The 18,574-nt window shown below is 35.8% G+C and overlaps 1 protein-coding gene across 2 annotated transcripts in view; it reads right to left on the reverse strand.

Annotated features, from left to right (window-relative positions):
- The window catches only part of rbm27 (RNA binding motif protein 27), a 91,800-nt gene that overhangs the window by 51,882 nt on the left and 21,344 nt on the right, over positions 1–18,574 (reverse strand). For both annotated transcript variants that reach the window (XM_039774778.1, XM_039774777.1), the window contains exons 2-5: positions 16,135–16,253; positions 6,991–7,130; positions 5,421–5,503; positions 4,336–4,514 (exon numbers count right to left, since the gene is read on the reverse strand). In XM_039774778.1, coding sequence (XP_039630712.1) covers positions 4,336–4,514; positions 5,421–5,503; positions 6,991–7,130; positions 16,135–16,253 — 521 coding nt within the window. The remainder of the gene's footprint in view (positions 1–4,335; positions 4,515–5,420; positions 5,504–6,990; positions 7,131–16,134; positions 16,254–18,574) is intronic.

Genomic DNA, 18,574 nt, shown 5'->3' on the forward strand with positions numbered 1-18,574 from the left:
ACTTGGTTGGGACTCCTTTTTCATGAATTACTGCATTAATGCGGCATGCCATGGAGACGAGCAGTCTGTGGCACTGCTGAGGTGTTATGGGAGGCCAGGATGCTTTGATAGAGGCCTTCTGCTCGTCTGCATTGTTAGGTCTGTTGTCTCTCATTTTCCTCGACAATACCCCATAGATTCTCTAAGGGGTTTAGGTCAGGCGAGTTTGCTGGCCAATCAAGCACAGCGATACCATGGTCATTAAACCAGGTATTGGTACTTTTGGCAGGGTAGGCAGGTGCAAGTCCGGCTGGAAAATGATACCAGCATCTCCATAAAGCTTGTCAGCAGAAGGAAGCATGGCCTCTGGGACCTTGATTTCCAAATGAAATGCAAACTCTACTTTCATCTGAAAAGAGGACTTTGGACCACTGAGCAACAGTGCAGTCCATTTTCTCCTTAGCCTGGATAAGACGCTTCAGATGTTGTCTCTGGTTTAGGAGTGACTTGACACAAGGAATGCAACAGTTGTAGCCCAGGTCCCGGATACGTTTGTGTGTGGTAGCTCATGAAGCACCGACTCCAGCCATAGTCCACACTGTCAGTACACACATGTATTTCTACAATGCTAAACTCAGGAACACAATTTCAGGAGCAGTAGGGTAACACATTAAAAGCAACATACTTTAAAAAGTAATTGGACTACATAATGCAACAAGTAACCTAATGCAATGTTGCTTTTATTGAAGTCAAAACAACTGTGTTATTATTTCTCCAGCGACAATGGGTATAAGGCAAGAAGCACAAGTACCATGTGTTTTGCAGGGTTCAATCTTACAGCAAAGCAGAAAAGACTGTGATGTGTGCAATCTGGTAACAGAAACCTATAAAAGCATCAAATTGATGCTAAAAATATATATAAAACACAAGATAATTCCCACAGGCTTCATGCTTATATTCGGATTCACGGTGGCCAATGATGATTTTTAACAACATTGGAGTGTTATTACAAAAGAGAACTCCTGAAGATTACTTGCCCATGTAATTTCAGATTTTTAAGAAACAAGGTTTCTGTCTTAACTGGTTTATTCATCTTAAACCTGCTGTATTGTATGTGTATGTAAATTCACTCACTATTTCACACTACAATTTTCTATGAGTGCAGGTGCAGGTTCAGTTCTGTAGATGTGGTTAAAGCTACTGCCTTGCACATATGGTGTACATTTTTGAGAAAATATATTGGAGGCAGTGTGCGATTTAAAGATTTGTCCTAACCCAAGGTAATGAAGCTGGAGAAATTAAACCACAGAGATAAAGTTGTAATTTTTATGTATTTTAAAAGAAAATGAGCTGCACACACTAGGTACTTTAGTTATTTTCAATACCCATTTAAAACACATACGATCAAGTTTTCACAGGACTGTGAGAGGCCCTCTTTTCAGGTCAGTGTGTCTAAGGCTCAATGATATTTTACATTGAAATACATAAAAAAGCAGCATGCTTGGGCTGGTATAAAGAAAAAAGTTAGATTTCATTTGAAAGAAACCAGACAAATCGATTAGTGATGGGTGAAACTATTTTATTTGCATTACACTGAACAAATAATTGTAGATGGCTGTATATTTTAAGTTAGTATTTTTTAGTCTTCATTGTAATTATTTCCAATTTTCTTTTTATTCTTTTTTTGTTTTGCTGCAGCAGCAAGCCCATACCTGCGCCAGATACAAAAATGGGTTCTAAATGTCACTGTGACATCATGGACAATATAACTAAAGCAAAATGTTTTCATTGTAGTGCCACTGACTGATTGATGATGAGACATACTAGTATTTAAAACAAGGTTTACTTATTTGAGCATTTTGTATTTTATCATCTGCAGCAAATAGCCCCCAGGTGATAAGTCAGCAGTGATCTACTGAATCTATTTCATGGCACCAGCGAGATTCTTTCTGACAGAGCTGTTTTTTCACTGCCATGACAACGCTCACCTTTCAGAAGATGAATTCTAATACTAATAACTGCTATACCCATCATGAGGAAGTTGCAAAAAAAAAAAAAAAAGGATAAATTTTTGTAGTTGTGAAATGTTGTCCCATTCTTGACTGATATATGACTTCAACTGTTCAATAGTTCAGGGTTCCCTTTGTTATATTTTTTGCCTCATACTGCAGCAAATGTTTTCAATGAGTGACAGATCTGGAATGCTGGCAGGCTAGCGCTTAGCATCCTGACTCTTTTAATGCAGAGCCATTCTATCGTAATACATGCAGAATGTGGTTTGGCATTGTCTTGCTGAAATAAGCCGTACCTTCCCTGCAACAAAAGAAGAAAAAAAAAAAGAGAAAAAAAAAGAAAGGAAAAAAGTATATGTTGTTCCAAAACCTGCACAGATCGTTCAGCATTAATGGTGCCTTCCCAGGTTCGTATTAATGCGTTTTTGTACCATTATAGATGCTGACTTTTTAACTGTGCATTGATAATAAGCCAGTTTGTCCCTCTCTCTTTAGTCATGAGGATGTGGTGTTCTTGGTTTCTAAAAAGAATTTCAAATTTGATTCATCAGACTACAGGATGGTTTTACACTTTGCTTCTTCAGTCCATCTTAAATGAGCTCAAGCTCAGATAAGGCAGCAGTGTTTCTGGATTATTTTTATATTTGGTATCTTCTTGCAGTTTATCTTGCAAATTGCAAACACAGTGACAAACTGTTCACAGACAAGAGAGTTTTCAGAACTGTTCCAGAACGGCCAATATTCACAATATAATTCCACCCAATAAAAACTGTTATGTGTTATTTAATTTTTTATTTAATAATTTCAATACTAAAATGTCAGTAAAATTGAGATTTAAACAAAATATTGTGATTTAAATCTTACTAAAGTAATGCAAGCCTTGTGCTTTAGTGTACTGTACAGATGGGTAAGGATTGAAAAAAAAATGGAAAATGGCTTGGGGGGCAAGCTGCCTAAAAATGTTCTCTTGAGATAAAACTACATTAACATTTCCCAGTGAAACAGGGTGAGCTTTAAGATGGAAAAATATTTGCAGTCAGTGTAGGTGTAAAGTGCAACAGGTGAGATAACCCATTACAATTTTGTGTATAAAAAAAAAAAAAAAAAGATGCATATTTTAAATGCTGGAAAAAGGGTGTACATGTGTGAAGTAACAGGCGAATGAGGAGCTATACATACATCTCCCAACTTTTCAGTTGTTGTTCTGCTGCACACAGTCAGGGTTCCTACTATTGCTAAAATGCAGTCTGAAGCTCCACCCCATACACACAGTAGCCTGCTCAGCTCTAATCTGTACTGTCTCTCTACTCTCTAGCCTCTCAAAAGTTTAATCTATTAAGATCCCTATTACATTGTGACTGCTATAAATAAAACTTCATTGCTTCATACATAAGATTTAGAGCTATGAACATTAAATGCCTTCAAATAAACCATACCATGGAAAGCAGATGCAGGAACCTAAACAAAAAAAAAAAAACTCCCCAATAAGGAAACATTATCTGCATTACAGTCATCTCTAAGAGAACATTTCAAAACATATATTATGGCCAGAAATAATGGGGCTCAGGTCATTATGTTGCTTTGAAATGGAATGATGTGGCAGACTGGTCTAACTATATATTGCTGTATATCAAATAATTTAGTGGAAGCACAGGGATACATAAACATGCACTTTGCATAGGCTCCTAAAAATGAATTAGCAAAAGAAAAATATAAAAAAAAAATGTGGCACTCTGGTTACTTATGCAAAATTATCTGAAACGTAAACAAATGTTTTTTTAAACAGATAATCTGAAATAAATGTGATGGCAGACTATTTTTTTTTAAATTAAGTGTTACCATTCTGCTCAAATTGTTCCACACCTGACAAAGTAACTTGTGGATCTATGCGAGTTAATTCTAGTTACAAAAGTACCTTTACAAAGCTGATGGAAATAATTTATGAATACGGTCATTGCTTAGTGAAACACTAATAATAAATACTGTCAGAATCAAATTATAAGTAAGTGTTAGATACATATAAAAAACAAAAAGTGAATGAATACATTTATTACATGCACATATTAAGATAAATTATGTACGATGATCATATAGCCATTCCTTTTAAATGATGTGGTGAAATTCCTTCTCATTAACTGCTACATCACTACTTGAATAGCAAAAAAACAATTGCTTTCCTCCTCACTGGTTTATTCCTTTGACAACAGAAATCTAAGCAATAGTAAACAAGTATTTAATTTTTGTTTAAATAAACTTAACATAAGAACACAAAAGAAATAATTATCACACTATTTACAATCACTGGAAGGTAACTTAATAAAATCGAGATAAAGTATAAGGTTACCTTTGATGCGGTTATGATCTTTGTCCAGTGTCTTCCCTCGGCTGCCACTGCGGCTCCGACTTCTACTCCTGCTGGAACCTCTGCGTCGATCATACCTCTCTCTGTAAATGTCGGCATTCTTATGTGGCCTGTCACCTTCTCTGCGTTTCCGTTCATCTCTTCTTTTATCTTCACGATTGCTAAACAAAGGACCATACAACATTTTAACTGACAAGCAAAATGTTCTGTAAACATCTTTTCTGGGAATGTAAACTACTTTTGAAAATCAAGAATGAATTTAAACCTTCATAAATTAATTTGCTAACATTAAAGCAATCACTTTCAAGTTTAAAAGATTATCTTTGGTTGTCTAAAGGGTCTGTTCCTAGTACTCCAGTTTTCCTTCCAAGACAGTTAAAATTTTAGTTTATTTGGCAACTGAAAATACACAAAAATATATCTACTTTTGAAGTTTATGGATGAGTGACCTCTGTAATTGACTGTCATCCCATTCAAAAATAGTTTCTGCCTTGCACCCAATACTGCTTCAGAGTGTCTTGACCCAAATTGACTTGGATGTCATATCATAAGACATTTATACAGGAATCCAGAACATTCCAAAGGACTCACAAATGTTTTCCTCATACCTGTATTTTACACTAAAGAAGTTAATGTTGTAATTTCTAATCACATAAATGTATGTATGGGAAATAAATAGTGGACATGGACAAATTTAGAATGTGATATGAAACCCTTGTCTACAAAGATGATTAAGTAATCTTCAGCACATAGAACAATTACGTCAATTATGGAAGCCAAGCCCCTAAAGCTGTATGGCACTAGCATTTATCAATACACAGCAGTAGTGCTAAATTTACAAAATAATAATTAACTGTCAATAAAACCTACAATATACAACCAAAAGTAACTCCCATCCTTCAAATTTCCTGTGGCTGTGGACACTATAAAATCAAGCATGAGCTCATTTGCACTTAAAACCATCAAAATTATAATGCTTTCTTGTACTGGACTGCAATACAGTGATCTCATGAAGCGTAGGTTTTAGGAAAATTTAAGTAGAGTTAATACTTTTGGATTATACTTACCGTAGTTCATTAAAGTCAGGGCGGTTTCTCAAAGGACTTTTTTTCCTTCTTGTGTCACGCTCCTCTTCAAAATTAGAAACAGGCTGTAAATAAATAAATATATAATTTAATAATCTTATAACACACCTCGGCTCCAGAATAAAATTATTAAATGGAAATTGGTGACAGTTATATTACAGTATATTATTTTGAATAAGTGGAGTAAACTGAATAAAATTAAGAATCCCAAAATAAATATATATATATATATATATATATATATATATATATATATATATAATATATATATATATATATATATAAAAAATTAATACAAAGTTTATTGATTACTAAAAAGATAAAGAAAATCTAACACTTTTAAAGTGTGCTTTTAAAGCAATACTGTTATAATGATAGACTGTTTAGGAGTGCATCTTTAAGAATGTAGCGCATTAAGGAAAGCAGGTAATCTTCATAAGTCATTTTATTTTAATATTAGGTCTGATAGTTAAGGGCAGGATATTCAACTCCAGGATGTAAGATCCATAAGGCAGCACCACAAATAACTGCATTACTGTGCCACCCTACAAAAAGAGCTGTTCATCTATATATTAATTTTGCTAATAAAAATATTTTGACAATTGCATTGTCTCATGCTATTTATACTTCCTTATTTACTTTAAAACCCCTTTCTTATACCACAATGGTTGCTGAGAACATACAAGTCAACAAGAATGTACCCCTATCTCAGAATAGTGCCAGAACTGTTATAAAATTTATTACTTCTAATTCTCTATTATATCAGAAACATGTCACAGAAACACAGAAAGAATGTCATCTGAAACTGAAGACTTTGCAATTCCAAAATCAGTATTTAGTAAGTTTCAAGGCATTTTATCCACACTTTTAGACAAGAGGTCCAAAACCACATTTTAAACATATAGAACAGGCACAGTAATTATTTAACTAGTAACAAATATGCTTCATTTAAGAGCATACTTTTCCATGGTGATGATGTAAACTATTATTGTGGGAAAAAACCTTCAATTTCAAAAAAATACTAAAACACATAATTTGAAGAATTTGTTTATGATTGATGTGGAAGAAGAGTTTGTATCAAAAGCCAAACAAGTGCTTATATCACTTTTCCTGCAACTAGAACTGATAAATTTGCAAGAATCATCTGAATTGAAACATGCACTTCCATCTATGGGATGTGTACAATTTTTGACATTCCAGGGTACATTTCTGAGACGTTTGTGGTTGTGTAATTCAAATCAATTTAAAATAATAATAAGAATAAATATCCAATATTAATGTCAATAAACACAAAGTGATACAGTGTTATATTTAGTATTGTTCACTTCATTCACAGGAATTATACTTAGCCCCCCAACATTAAACATTTGGTAATCTGGCCATCAAAAGAAAGTAGCTGAAGACCCCTGGTGTAGGAATTTGGATGAAAGAAGATTCCATTTTCATTCCTGAGATAGTTACAATGGAAGGAGTGGGAACTGTGAATGCTAAGAGTTGCTTTTTTCTTAATAAAAACATTACAATGAGGAGGGGAAAAAATTCAGCCTCTCACCTCATCTCGATTATGTTCCATTTTCACATCCACTGCTTTTACTTCTTCCTTTGCCGTTTCTTTTACATACTGATCTTGATTTCCTAAATAATGTTTTGTGGTTAAACATTCAAAAAGCTTGTCCACAAATCCAGTTGTTTCTGGAAAGAAAGCATATGAAAATAAGTAAATATAACCTTAAAACCAAAAGTAGCAGCTTTGCCATATATATGACAAAAACACACTCAGAATATTATGCTGTATGTGATGGAATGTATATTATAGTTAAGTTTAAATTATGTATTAATTTAATGTGCTTGCCTTCTTTAACCCAATAAATTCACTCTAAAATTCTTCTATATGCTCCTATTTTGACACTTGATAATAAAACACCAGCATGCTGATTAGCAAATGTAAGTAATAGTTTCACTGTATTCAGTACAAGTGATAATGACACAATAAACCTATATAATCTAGATCTAAAGTGAAGCACTTTTCAAGTAGTAACAGAGGTACTTGGTAGTAAAGTCGTTAAGGTTCATGCTGTGATAAAGTGAACATAGCAGTACTTGTTGGTAAGTGAACAGTTACAACTCTTATCACCACATATTCATTTTACTTGAGATAAAATGGGAGTAGCAAGAAGAAAAAACAAAGACAAAAGAGGGAGACCACAAGTGGGATTCAAATCCATGATGTTGGGTTCTTGCAGCAGTACTGCTAAATGTGATTTTGAAAACTGGGGCAATGTTTACTACAGAAAACTATTAAGTCATCTCCTTTTGCCAAAGTTATCAAGCCACCTAACATTGTATGGTGATGTTTTCTTCCCCTTCAGAAGTCTGCACATTCTATAGCTATGGCCGTGTTTTCAAACCCGACGAAAACTCTGTCTTCAGTATATTATTTACAGATTAAACAAAAAATAAAAACCAACATGAATCATTAAATGTAGTTGCTGAACATCAATAAAGCAACATAAGCATTTAAAACAATATTTCTGTTACAGAGGTGCTGGATAATTAAATTCCATGTTGTTGTGAAATAGATCAGCAGGTATGGTTTTTGATTGAATTTACAATTACCATAGGTTGTCCAGCAAGAACAGTCAATTATGAAGATGTCTAAAAATAATTATGCATTAAAATGTACATATCCAAGCCACTGACAAAATTGACTGATTTAACAGCTATTGTCCCCTCTGAAAGTATTGAAACAGCAAGGCAAATTAATTTGTTTTTGCTGTGCACTGAAGACATTTGTATGTGAAATCAAAAGATTAAGATAAGACCTTCGTTGATATTTACATCTGCAGTGGTGCTTGAAAGTTGTGAACCCTTTAGAATTTTCTATATTTCTGCATAAATATGACCTAAAACATCATCAGATTTTCACTCAAGTCCTAAAAGTAGATAAAGAGAAACCAGTTAAATAAATGAGACAAAAATATTATACTTGGTCATTTATTTATTAAGGAAAATGATCGAATATTACATATTTGTGAGTGGCAAAAGTATGTGAGCCTCTAAGATTAGCAGTTAGTTTGAAGGTGAAATTAGAGTCAGGCGTTTTCAATCAATGGGATGACAATCAGGTGTGAGTGGGCATCCTGTGTTATTTAAAGAACAGGGATCTATCAAAGTCTGCTCTTCACAACACATGTTTGTGGAAGTGTATCATGGCACGAACAAATAAGATTTCTGAGGACCTCAGAAAAAGAGTTATTGATGCTCATCAGGCTGGAAAAGGTTACAAAACCATCTCTAAAGATTTTGGAATCCACCAATCCACAGACAGACAGATTGTGTAAAAATGGAAGAAATTCAAGACCATTGTTACCCTCCCCAGGAGTGGTTGACCAACAAAGATCACTCCAAGAGCAAGGCATGTAATAGTCGGCAAAGTCACAAAGGACGAGGGTAACTTCTAAGCAACTGAAGGCCTCTCTCACACTGGCTAATGTTCATGTGTCCACCATTAGGAGAACACTGAACAACAATAGTGTGCATGCCAGGGTTGCAAGGAGAAAGCCACTGCTCTCCAAAAAAAACATTGCTGCTCATCTGCAGTTTGCTAAAGATCACGTGGACAAACCAGAAGGCTATTAGAAGAATGTTTTGTGGACGGATGTGACCAAAATAGAACTTTTTGGTTTAAATGAAAAGCGTTATGTTTGGAGAAAGGAAAACACTGCATTCCAGCACAAGAACCTTATCCCATCTGTGAAACATGGTGGTGGTAGTATCATGGTTTGGGCCTGTTTTGCTGCATCTGGGCCAGGATGGCTTGCCTTCATTGATGGAACAATTAATTCCGAATTATATCAGAATTCTAAAGGAAAATGTCAGGACATCTGTCCATGAACTGAATCTCAAGAGAAGGTAGGTCATGCAGCAAGGCAACGACCCTAAGCACACAAGTCGTTCTACCAAAGCATGGTTAAAGAATAATAAAGTTAAATGTTTTGGAATGGCCAAGTCAAAGTCCGGACCTTAATCCAATCAAAATGTTGTGGAAGGACCTGAAGCGAGCAGTTAACGTGAGGAAACCCACCAACATCCCAGAGTCGAAGCTGTTCTGTATGGAGGAATGGGCTAAAATTCCTCCAAGCCAGTGTGCAGGAATGATCAAAAGTCATTGGAAACATTTAGTTGCAGTTATTGCTGCAAAGGTGGGTCACACCAGATACTGAAAGCAAAGGTTCACATGCTTTTGCCACTCACAAATATGTAATATTCGATCATTTTCCTCAATAAATAAATGACCAAGTATAATATTTTTGTCTCATTTGTTTAACTGGTTTCTCTTTCATCTACTTTTAGGACTTGAGTGAAAATCTGATGATGTTTTAGGTCATATTTATGCAGAAATATAGAAAGTTCTAAAGGGTTCACAAACTTTCAAGCACAACTGTAGATATGTTAAACATAAAACCACCCAACTGAGAAAAAGTACTGGAACATGACAAGATCCCAGGTGTTTCTTGTTACTTAGGTGTGTCATGTAAGATTGACTGTTTAATCATTAAGTAGCCCTGGATATTTACTGTCAGTTTAAGTTTTGGCTTTCACCTAATTTAACTTGGATATAATTATCTTCACACGTTTTATTTTGACTGAATCCATCTGAAATTAAAATATCTTGCCCAGGGGGGTAAACTTTACTTATCCGTAGTCTGTGCTTTCTAAAATATGCTACCTTAGAAATTCTGGTATAGTGGTGGAGATACACTGAATAGGTGGGATTTGAGAGAAAAACAGTTCAGCTGGCATCACCAGAAGCTACTCCTCTTGCAGTGTTCAGAAGTGGTATCTGTGTGGCTGTAAGATCAGCACTTCTCCTATTACACTGTAAAGAGACTGCGTCTTAGCCAGGCATTTCAGGTTTGTGGCTGACTACCGGCAGTTGACCACAGTGAGAATCTGCAAACTTGGATGCTTTGTGGTACCCACAGCAATACAACTGGGAAATATGTATACACCAGTATATATTTTTTGTAGGAGACCCTTAAAATGTTTGCTCATTTGTTTCAAGCAGAAATTATGACTGCAATTATCAAGTGCTAGACTGGTCACATTATTCACTTTCCTTTCTAAAGGATCACACTAGAATTAAGCTGTGTAATCATAATTCATGGGCTTTTTTTCAAATATTTTATTTTCAGCTAAACCTGACATTGTTCACCTGAGGAGTTACGCATTGTAGAATATGTATGACCTGGGAGTTTCAGAATCTGAACTTTAACAACACACTATATATCAAACAATGTTTCTCACTTCATGTTCATACTACAATATTATATTTTGTAGTGAAGCTGTAGGTCTTTTAACCATAACATATTTGTAAATATTATATATTTTGTTGCACGTTTCTTAATAAAAAAGTAAATTCAAAGTAGTGCTGGGCGGTATACCGGTTCATACCAAAAAACCTTTTTTTATTTTTGTTATGATATGGATTTGTCTTATACCGGAACACCGGTTTAAATAGCCTAAACAAAGTTCGGAACGTGGCGCAGCAGGAAACTGTTTAAGGGGGGACCCATTTTCACTGCTGCACCACAAAACAGGAATACAGCAGAGTACATGCGTTAGTGGAGGTACTGAGCACTGAAAATGGAGAGAGAACATTCCTAAACGGAAGCTGTAGCAGACAATAAAGTTGAACATGATGACACAGAAGAACTTTTTAATGAAAAAAGATGCCGTGTGTTGTCTGAAGATACTTTGGTTTTAAAAGTTCAGATACGGACCATTATGTTCCAATGTGTGAATACTGTTTCTATAGTACTGGAGTACTGGATAATACTGTACCAAGTTGTACTTGTTTTATTTTTTTTCAATACTGTGTAATGTACCTGGTTACTGTGTAATAGTGTGACGATTCCGGTTCCCTACAGACTCCCTCTTCCCACATGGGAATCTGTTGAACCAACACCGTTGATAGTTATGACCATAATGAGCTGAGAAATCTCATTGAAGTCAGGGGGTGGTGGAAAGTGCTCAAATGCTTTTGTTAAAAACAGTCAAAAGTAAAACTGAAAGAGTCCATTGTGCAGTGTTCAGAAAAATACAGTACCCAAATAAATAGCAAATCCATAAAACCAATGAAACGTGGGGATAAAATCCATAATAAATAAATCCGTTAAAATAGAGGTTAAAATGCAGTTTCTCCGATCGCAGAACACCACCTTCTGTCTCCAAGTGCTCACCCTTTACAGGCGTTGCTGGCGGAGCCTTTGCAGCACAAACTGCTTTCTGCCAACTCCTGTGTTGGCTGCCGCCACACTGCACAGTCAGACCGTCCGAGATTGGCACACCTCCCGTCTTCCTTCGCGCTCACTCAGACACTCCTCGGATCCATTGGGTAGTCTTAAATTTCGTTCGCCCCACTCTACACGTTTAGTTAGTGGGATGAACCAGCCCGTAGATCGCCTAAGCCTGAGCTCTCTCATGGAGCCCCAGCTTGTGCTGCCTTCACCTTCCTGGTGTCTGGATCACCTCCCATGACTGCCTTTTCCCTTCTTTAACCTTCTTGTGTTCTATCTTTTCTTTTTTGCTTTCCCCTATCCTGCCAGCTCATAAATAGTGCCTTATTCACATGCCGCAGTAAGCCGATGAATAAATAGAGAACGATCGGGTGCGACTCACCCCAATCACCTCATCAACTCCCAGCAGTCGTACAATCGCGCCCACGGAGACGGACATGGCGAACTGGTTTTAAAAACAGACCTTTTTTTTTTTTTTTTAAGCCGCAGACCCACTATGCCACAAATAACATTATAAATGCAAGTTGAGGTTTTATTATTTATGTATGTAGCTTAGCTTGAAGCAAGGTCCATACTAATGCAATCCGCCTTAATGACGGTTCAGTTGGTAAAAATGTCATCACCAAGTTGCACTTGTTTTATTTTATTTTATTTTGGTGAATACTGTGTAAGGTACCTGGGCTTGAAGTTTTGAAGTAATAGTATTATTACTGGAAGTTGCACTATTATTTTTTTTATTGTTAATATTTATTTGTTTAAATATTATGCAGTTTAATGATGGTAAAGTTGTTGAAAAATGTCACTTTAACATGTCAGTGGACAGAGATTGTTAACATTAACAGAAAGTGTAGTTGGCTTACAAAAAATATTTACTATTTATTCCTTTTCTAAGACATGTTCAGTGCAGTACAACTTTTGACAAGGACCTCTGAATATTTTACTAAGTCTAAATGCCTCTTTGGATGGTTGACAATATGTTGTCAAAATTATAGTTTAAGTTTTTGCAAAATTTTTTCAATAAAAAGGTTCTATATTTTGACTGCATCTGTCATGCAATGCGATTCCTTCTCTTCATTAGTGCCATCCCCTTGAAAACTATCACTTTATGGGGCCATGCAAACCTGTATTAATACTTGTGTGCACATTAAAATGTTTTTTTATTACAATGTACAATGCTCATTACAGTGGAATAGGTTATTCTTAGCCAGTCTACTGAAGTAATTGCAGTGGAAAATGTGGTTAACATCCATTCATGCATGGGGAAAAAAATACTGTTGAATACTCTGAAACTGGTATAATTTAGAAAAATACCGTGATATAGAATTTTGGTCATACCGCCCACCCCTAATTCAAAGTGAACTGTTTTTAAGAAATACAGAACAAAAACACCTACAACACAGGCAACAGACACCTCAAATTATTAATTACAGTAATCCCTCGCTATATCACACTTCGATTTTCGGAGCTTCACTCTATCGCGGATTTTATATGTAAGCATATCTAAATATATATTACGTATTTTCCACTGGTTCGTGGATTTCTGTGGACAATGGGTCTTTTAATTTATGGTACATGCTTCCTCAGTTGGTTTGCCCAGTTGATTTCATACAAGGCACGCTATTGGCGGATGGCTGAGAAGCTACCCAATCAGAGCACGCGGTTAAGTTCGTGGGTACGGATTGGCTCAGTGACGGACAGCAGCATTCGATTCCACTTTCCGTTAGCCAGCATCTCATCTCTCTCATTCAGCATCAAAGTGTTTTGCGGTGTAAAGAGTTAACGATATGAAGAAAGAGATGGTTAATGCCTGCTGGAAGAAATTGTGGCCAGAAGTCGTACACAACTATAAGGGCTTTTCTGCAGAAGAAATTGATCACTCAGCGGTTAACAAGGCAGTCAGGTTGGCAAAACTTCTAGGAGGAGAAGGATTCAATGACATGACTTTTGAGGACGTTAGTGAGATGCTTGATGTCCACTCTGAGCCGCTGAGCAATGAAGATTTGGCCAAGAAGACCAAGTCAGTGAGCAAGGAAGATAAGGAACAAGAGGACCCAGCACAGGAAGACGACGCCCGCCTAACTCTTGAGCGTCTTGCGACCATTCTACGAATAGCAAAAGATCTCCAGACATCGGTTGAAGAATGGGACCCGAAAATGATTCATGCTTTGCAATTTAGAAATGCTCTTGATGACGCCACGGAAGTGTATAAAAACCTCCTTACACAAATGAAAAAGCAGCACCAGCAACTGACCATCACGATGTTCCTTACCCGCAAAACACTGCCTAGTATGCCTTCAGTGGAAGAAGAAACTCCAGACGACGACGGCAGTGCTACACAGCCGCCTGAAGAGGCTCCTTTAGAAGAGCTATAACGCTCTCCTTTGTTGTGCAGTAACATTTATCTCATAGTTATCACACAAGTCGTCGTATCATTAATGGTGAGTACCCATAACTAATTTTCTACGTACTTAGTACATGTAAGTACGTTTAGTGTAACTGTATACATATTTAATACAATTTTTCTTGCATTGTACGTATTTATTGCTGGTGGCCTGTATCGTAATGGCTGCAACATGTCGGATATCGGAGACGCTCGATATCTTTAAAATAACATTTAGGTTTTATTTATATTTACATGTTGTAGATTTTTCATTTATTTTTATATTACTTAATCAATTACAATGTGTTTAAAACTGTATTACGTATTAAATAAAACTCCTCAATGATATACAATACGTATGTTTGTGCGTAGTATATAAACAGTGTGTTTACATACATAATTTCAACGAAACTTACCTAATATCTAACAGAATACAAAGGGTTTATGCTCTATAAATGTGCATGTTAGAGTGTGGGAGAGTTTATAAGGGCTTAAAATATATAAAAATAACTATATAAACATAAGGTTTTTACTTCGCGGAATTTCACCTATCGCAGGGGATTCTGGAACGCAACCCCTGCGATCGAGGAGGGAATACTGTAGCGATCTTAACCGAATTCAGGCACACAGTGTGGTGTGTAGGTAAATACAAATACAAACCTTACAAAATACATCGGAAGTACACATAAAAACAAAGATTCATTTAAACAGGGAGGAAAAAAGTGGTTTGAAACTAATTAAAATAAATGGAAGCCCAGCAATATTAGTCCATTAATTAAATGCTACACTATGGCCAGTTGACAACATTGGAAAAGAAGTCAAAAATCCAGTCATGTTATATGCATCTCTTCTTCATAAAGAATACTTTAAGTCAAACGCCATAAATGCAACTAAATAGTGCAGTTATTCGCAGTAAAGTTTTGGTGTTACAACTAGAATTAATGCATAATTCATAACTATATGTTGCTTTATACACTGAGCAGTATCACAAGATACATTATAGTAATTGGCAAAACTAAATCAAAATTAAATAAAAAGAAGGGTTTAAGTTATCTTGTCTCTTGGAAAATCTAAGTACTTTGCTATTTAAAAAGACATAATTGCTTATCTTGATGTGAACAAATTGTTAATGCTCCCGTACTGGTTGTGAGGGCTGAACAGCAAAAATGGCATCAAAAGCATGACACGTACTGGGCTTTTGCCCTGTGCTGTGCAGTGTGGTAAGTTTTGAGGAGAGCCTGGTTATGTGGATGCCAGAATGATGAACGACAGACTGAATTTGAAACAATAGTTCACCAAAGCGCATGGAAGGCATACATAAATATTTGTAGTTCATCTGTTCATCATGTGCTGTAGGTCACATTTATGAGAATATCGTACTCACCTTCCTTTGGTTAATGGGTATAACTGACACAACACTTCTTACATCAAAAGAGTCTCAAACTGTGCTGTGAAGTTGTTAGCTATGCAACATTGACCAAACACTGTAGGAGAATGACAATGCATCGATAAAATAGGATGCCACCAGTATAAATGCATTTTGGTCACTGACAGTACGCGTGTTTTGCATTGTAGTCTCCACACAGCCTTCATACTGCAAGTAAACAAAACAGTCTGGCATGCCATAAGCAGCTGTCCTTAAAAATGACTCACAAGTCAAGATAATAGTGGACGAACTGAGTTTTTGGTTTTATCAATTTTTCTTTGATTAGGAAAATATTGCAAGGACCAAAGATATGAAACTTATGGTAGTCTGCTGGGCTTTAAGAGTCTGTATTTTGGTTGTCCGGAAATAAACTGGTAGTTTGGGCATCCAGGATACTAATTTTTCCTAATTCTGTCATTAGATGGCATTGTTTTTCCAAATATCACTACCTTTTTTTTTTTTTTTAATATAGTATAGTGTTTATAGTATAGCGCTTTTGCAATGATTAGAACTGCTGACCCTCAAATTTAAAAACATTCTAAATCAAAAATAAAAGTTACTATGAAATAGAATTTAAAACAGTTTAGTCACCTTTCTGTAGAAAGACATCCAACTGATCAGCACAGAGTGCCTTGAGATCCTTTTCAGGCTTGTCCTTCTTCACCAAAGCGACAACATAATTAGCTAAAGCTGAAGGATCAGCTTCACATCTGTAAAGAACAGAACAAAGAAAAAAAATCAGGCTCATTAGAAATAGATTAAAGTGTTTTAGTCTATATTTCAAAAACAATAATTTGAAATAGGTTGACACAGCAAAGCAGAGGGCTTCAGCCTTGGAGGCAGAGGATTTGTATGCATGAAGTTTGCCAATACTCCTCATGTCTGCATTTGTTTTCATACCAAATCTGCGAGTACCTGTGTGGGTGTGAGAAGAGGACTATCACCTCCCTTGTGCCCTTACTACCTACTGTTCTGAAATTAATTAATGTCTGCAAATGTTAAGTAATTTTTTAAATAGTACAGTATTTGCTTTCCTCACTCATGTAAACGTATTTTTAACTGAAACAATTTTGTAATCTATGTAATAACAACTAATACTTCACTCTAGTCTGCAAGATCATTTTTTTCTTCAAAAACATACATGTGCCTAATAAACAAACAATAAATAACAGGAATACACTTTTTAATACATTTTGTAATTATTTTTCTACCTTCAGATTATTAGTACAATGCATAACATGTACAGAGATTAAATAGACATGTACTACTATGCCTCATCTATATCTGTTACCACTCAAATATTCATACAGGGTTTAAATACAATGTTATTTTTTTTTTTATATATATATATATGCCAGTTTACAAGACTGAATATTTCTGTTAATGTCAAATCAGAATACTGCATACCAACTTTCCAGCAGAGTCCAGCACTCCCTTTTTCTCACAGCCAGCATGCTGCCTAACTAAGCCGATACTATAATCGTCCCTTTTTATATTTTTTCATTCTATCATTGTATGCAAAACACAAATTTCACAGAAGTCCAAACCATCCATGTCCTTTTTCCTCATCACTGCAGTATAAGCACTGCATTTCTGGTTGAATGTTCATGGTTTATCAGTTCACATACACACTGAGCCTATCACTATGACTAAAGACAAAAATCAGATCTGTTGATATTGTCAAGGTGAGTCGTGTACTAGAGTTGTGCCACCAAGTATGTCAAGGGAGTCCACAGCTAACTAACTGGCTAAGAATATAGAGGTCATCAAATGTGGCACGACCTTAAGAGGACAAGAGAGTATAAGAGGAGAAAAAAAACCTAATAACCTAGGTGACTACAGTTCTTGGCTGCCTTCCTGAGGGAACAATCTCTGTAACTGAACTCAACTGATAAAAAGTAAAATCCAACAATTGCATGTGCTATCTTCAAAAACCTGTGAAGATCTCTTAAGCTGTTGAATGACTGCACACCAGAACTTGGAAAATAAAAACTTTCTAAAGTTCGTGTACAGAAAATGCTGTGAATGTGCGTTGACAAGACAATGCCAAAGTAATTAAGGGGTACTGATAAGCCTTCCTTACTGGACCAGGTTATGTTGTCATGGATCAGGTTGTCCAGAAATGTAAAACTGTTAACTATTTCTATTAAGAGTGAGGTTACAGAAATGGCATCATAATACCAGTTCCATCATGTAATTCCTATAGGCAGACAAGTCACTGTTGGTTGTACATAGTATTACTCAAAGATGTTTTAAACTATTCAAAGGTTATCAGGGAAGAGAGTAAAATTACAATCTTCAGAGATCATATACAGGTTACTGACTCTAATACCCAATCCCAGATCAATAGACTACTTAGAATAACCTGAAAGGACCTGTATAATGTGTAATGCTTAGCTTCAGTCTATGAAAAATAAACATGAAATGTCTAAGTGAGAAATGGCAATATGTAAGGTAGTGAATACAGCACTGTCCATGCAACTATTATGGAAATAAATTGGAGAGATCCTACATTGGGGACAGAGGCTGGAGATAATAGGTACCATGACCAAAAAATCTCATTATAACTTGTTTAAGTGCTACTCAATGACAGGAATTTAGGTAGGTCACTATCTTTCCAAGGTACTGGAATAATTGCCTAAAGAAAAATTACAGAGAGGGGTAATGAAACAGACTGGGGCAAAGAAAGGTTAAAGATCTCAGTTAAGATAGAAGGAATCTAGTTTGCATGGATTTTCTTAACACAGATATTAATTTCTGTGTACCTGCAACTTTGCAGACATTTATGCATTGCAAAATTACTTTCAGGCTAGCATTTGTGCCATGAAACGCTAGAATAGTGCAGTGCTTGCATACTCGTATTCACATATTTTGTTGGTCTGATCTTAGGGTTATGGGATACTTTCTGAAATGTATAAAGAGAACACTGAAGTTACACAGTTAGAAGATGTTAGATTATGATTCCAGTTTACTGTAATACTGCATTTTAGTACATTAGCGTTTTCATAAATTTAATCTGCTTTTCTTATAC

Source organism: Polypterus senegalus, chromosome 13 (genome assembly GCF_016835505.1).
Source record: "Polypterus senegalus isolate Bchr_013 chromosome 13, ASM1683550v1, whole genome shotgun sequence".
NCBI lineage: Eukaryota > Metazoa > Chordata > Cladistia > Polypteriformes > Polypteridae > Polypterus > Polypterus senegalus.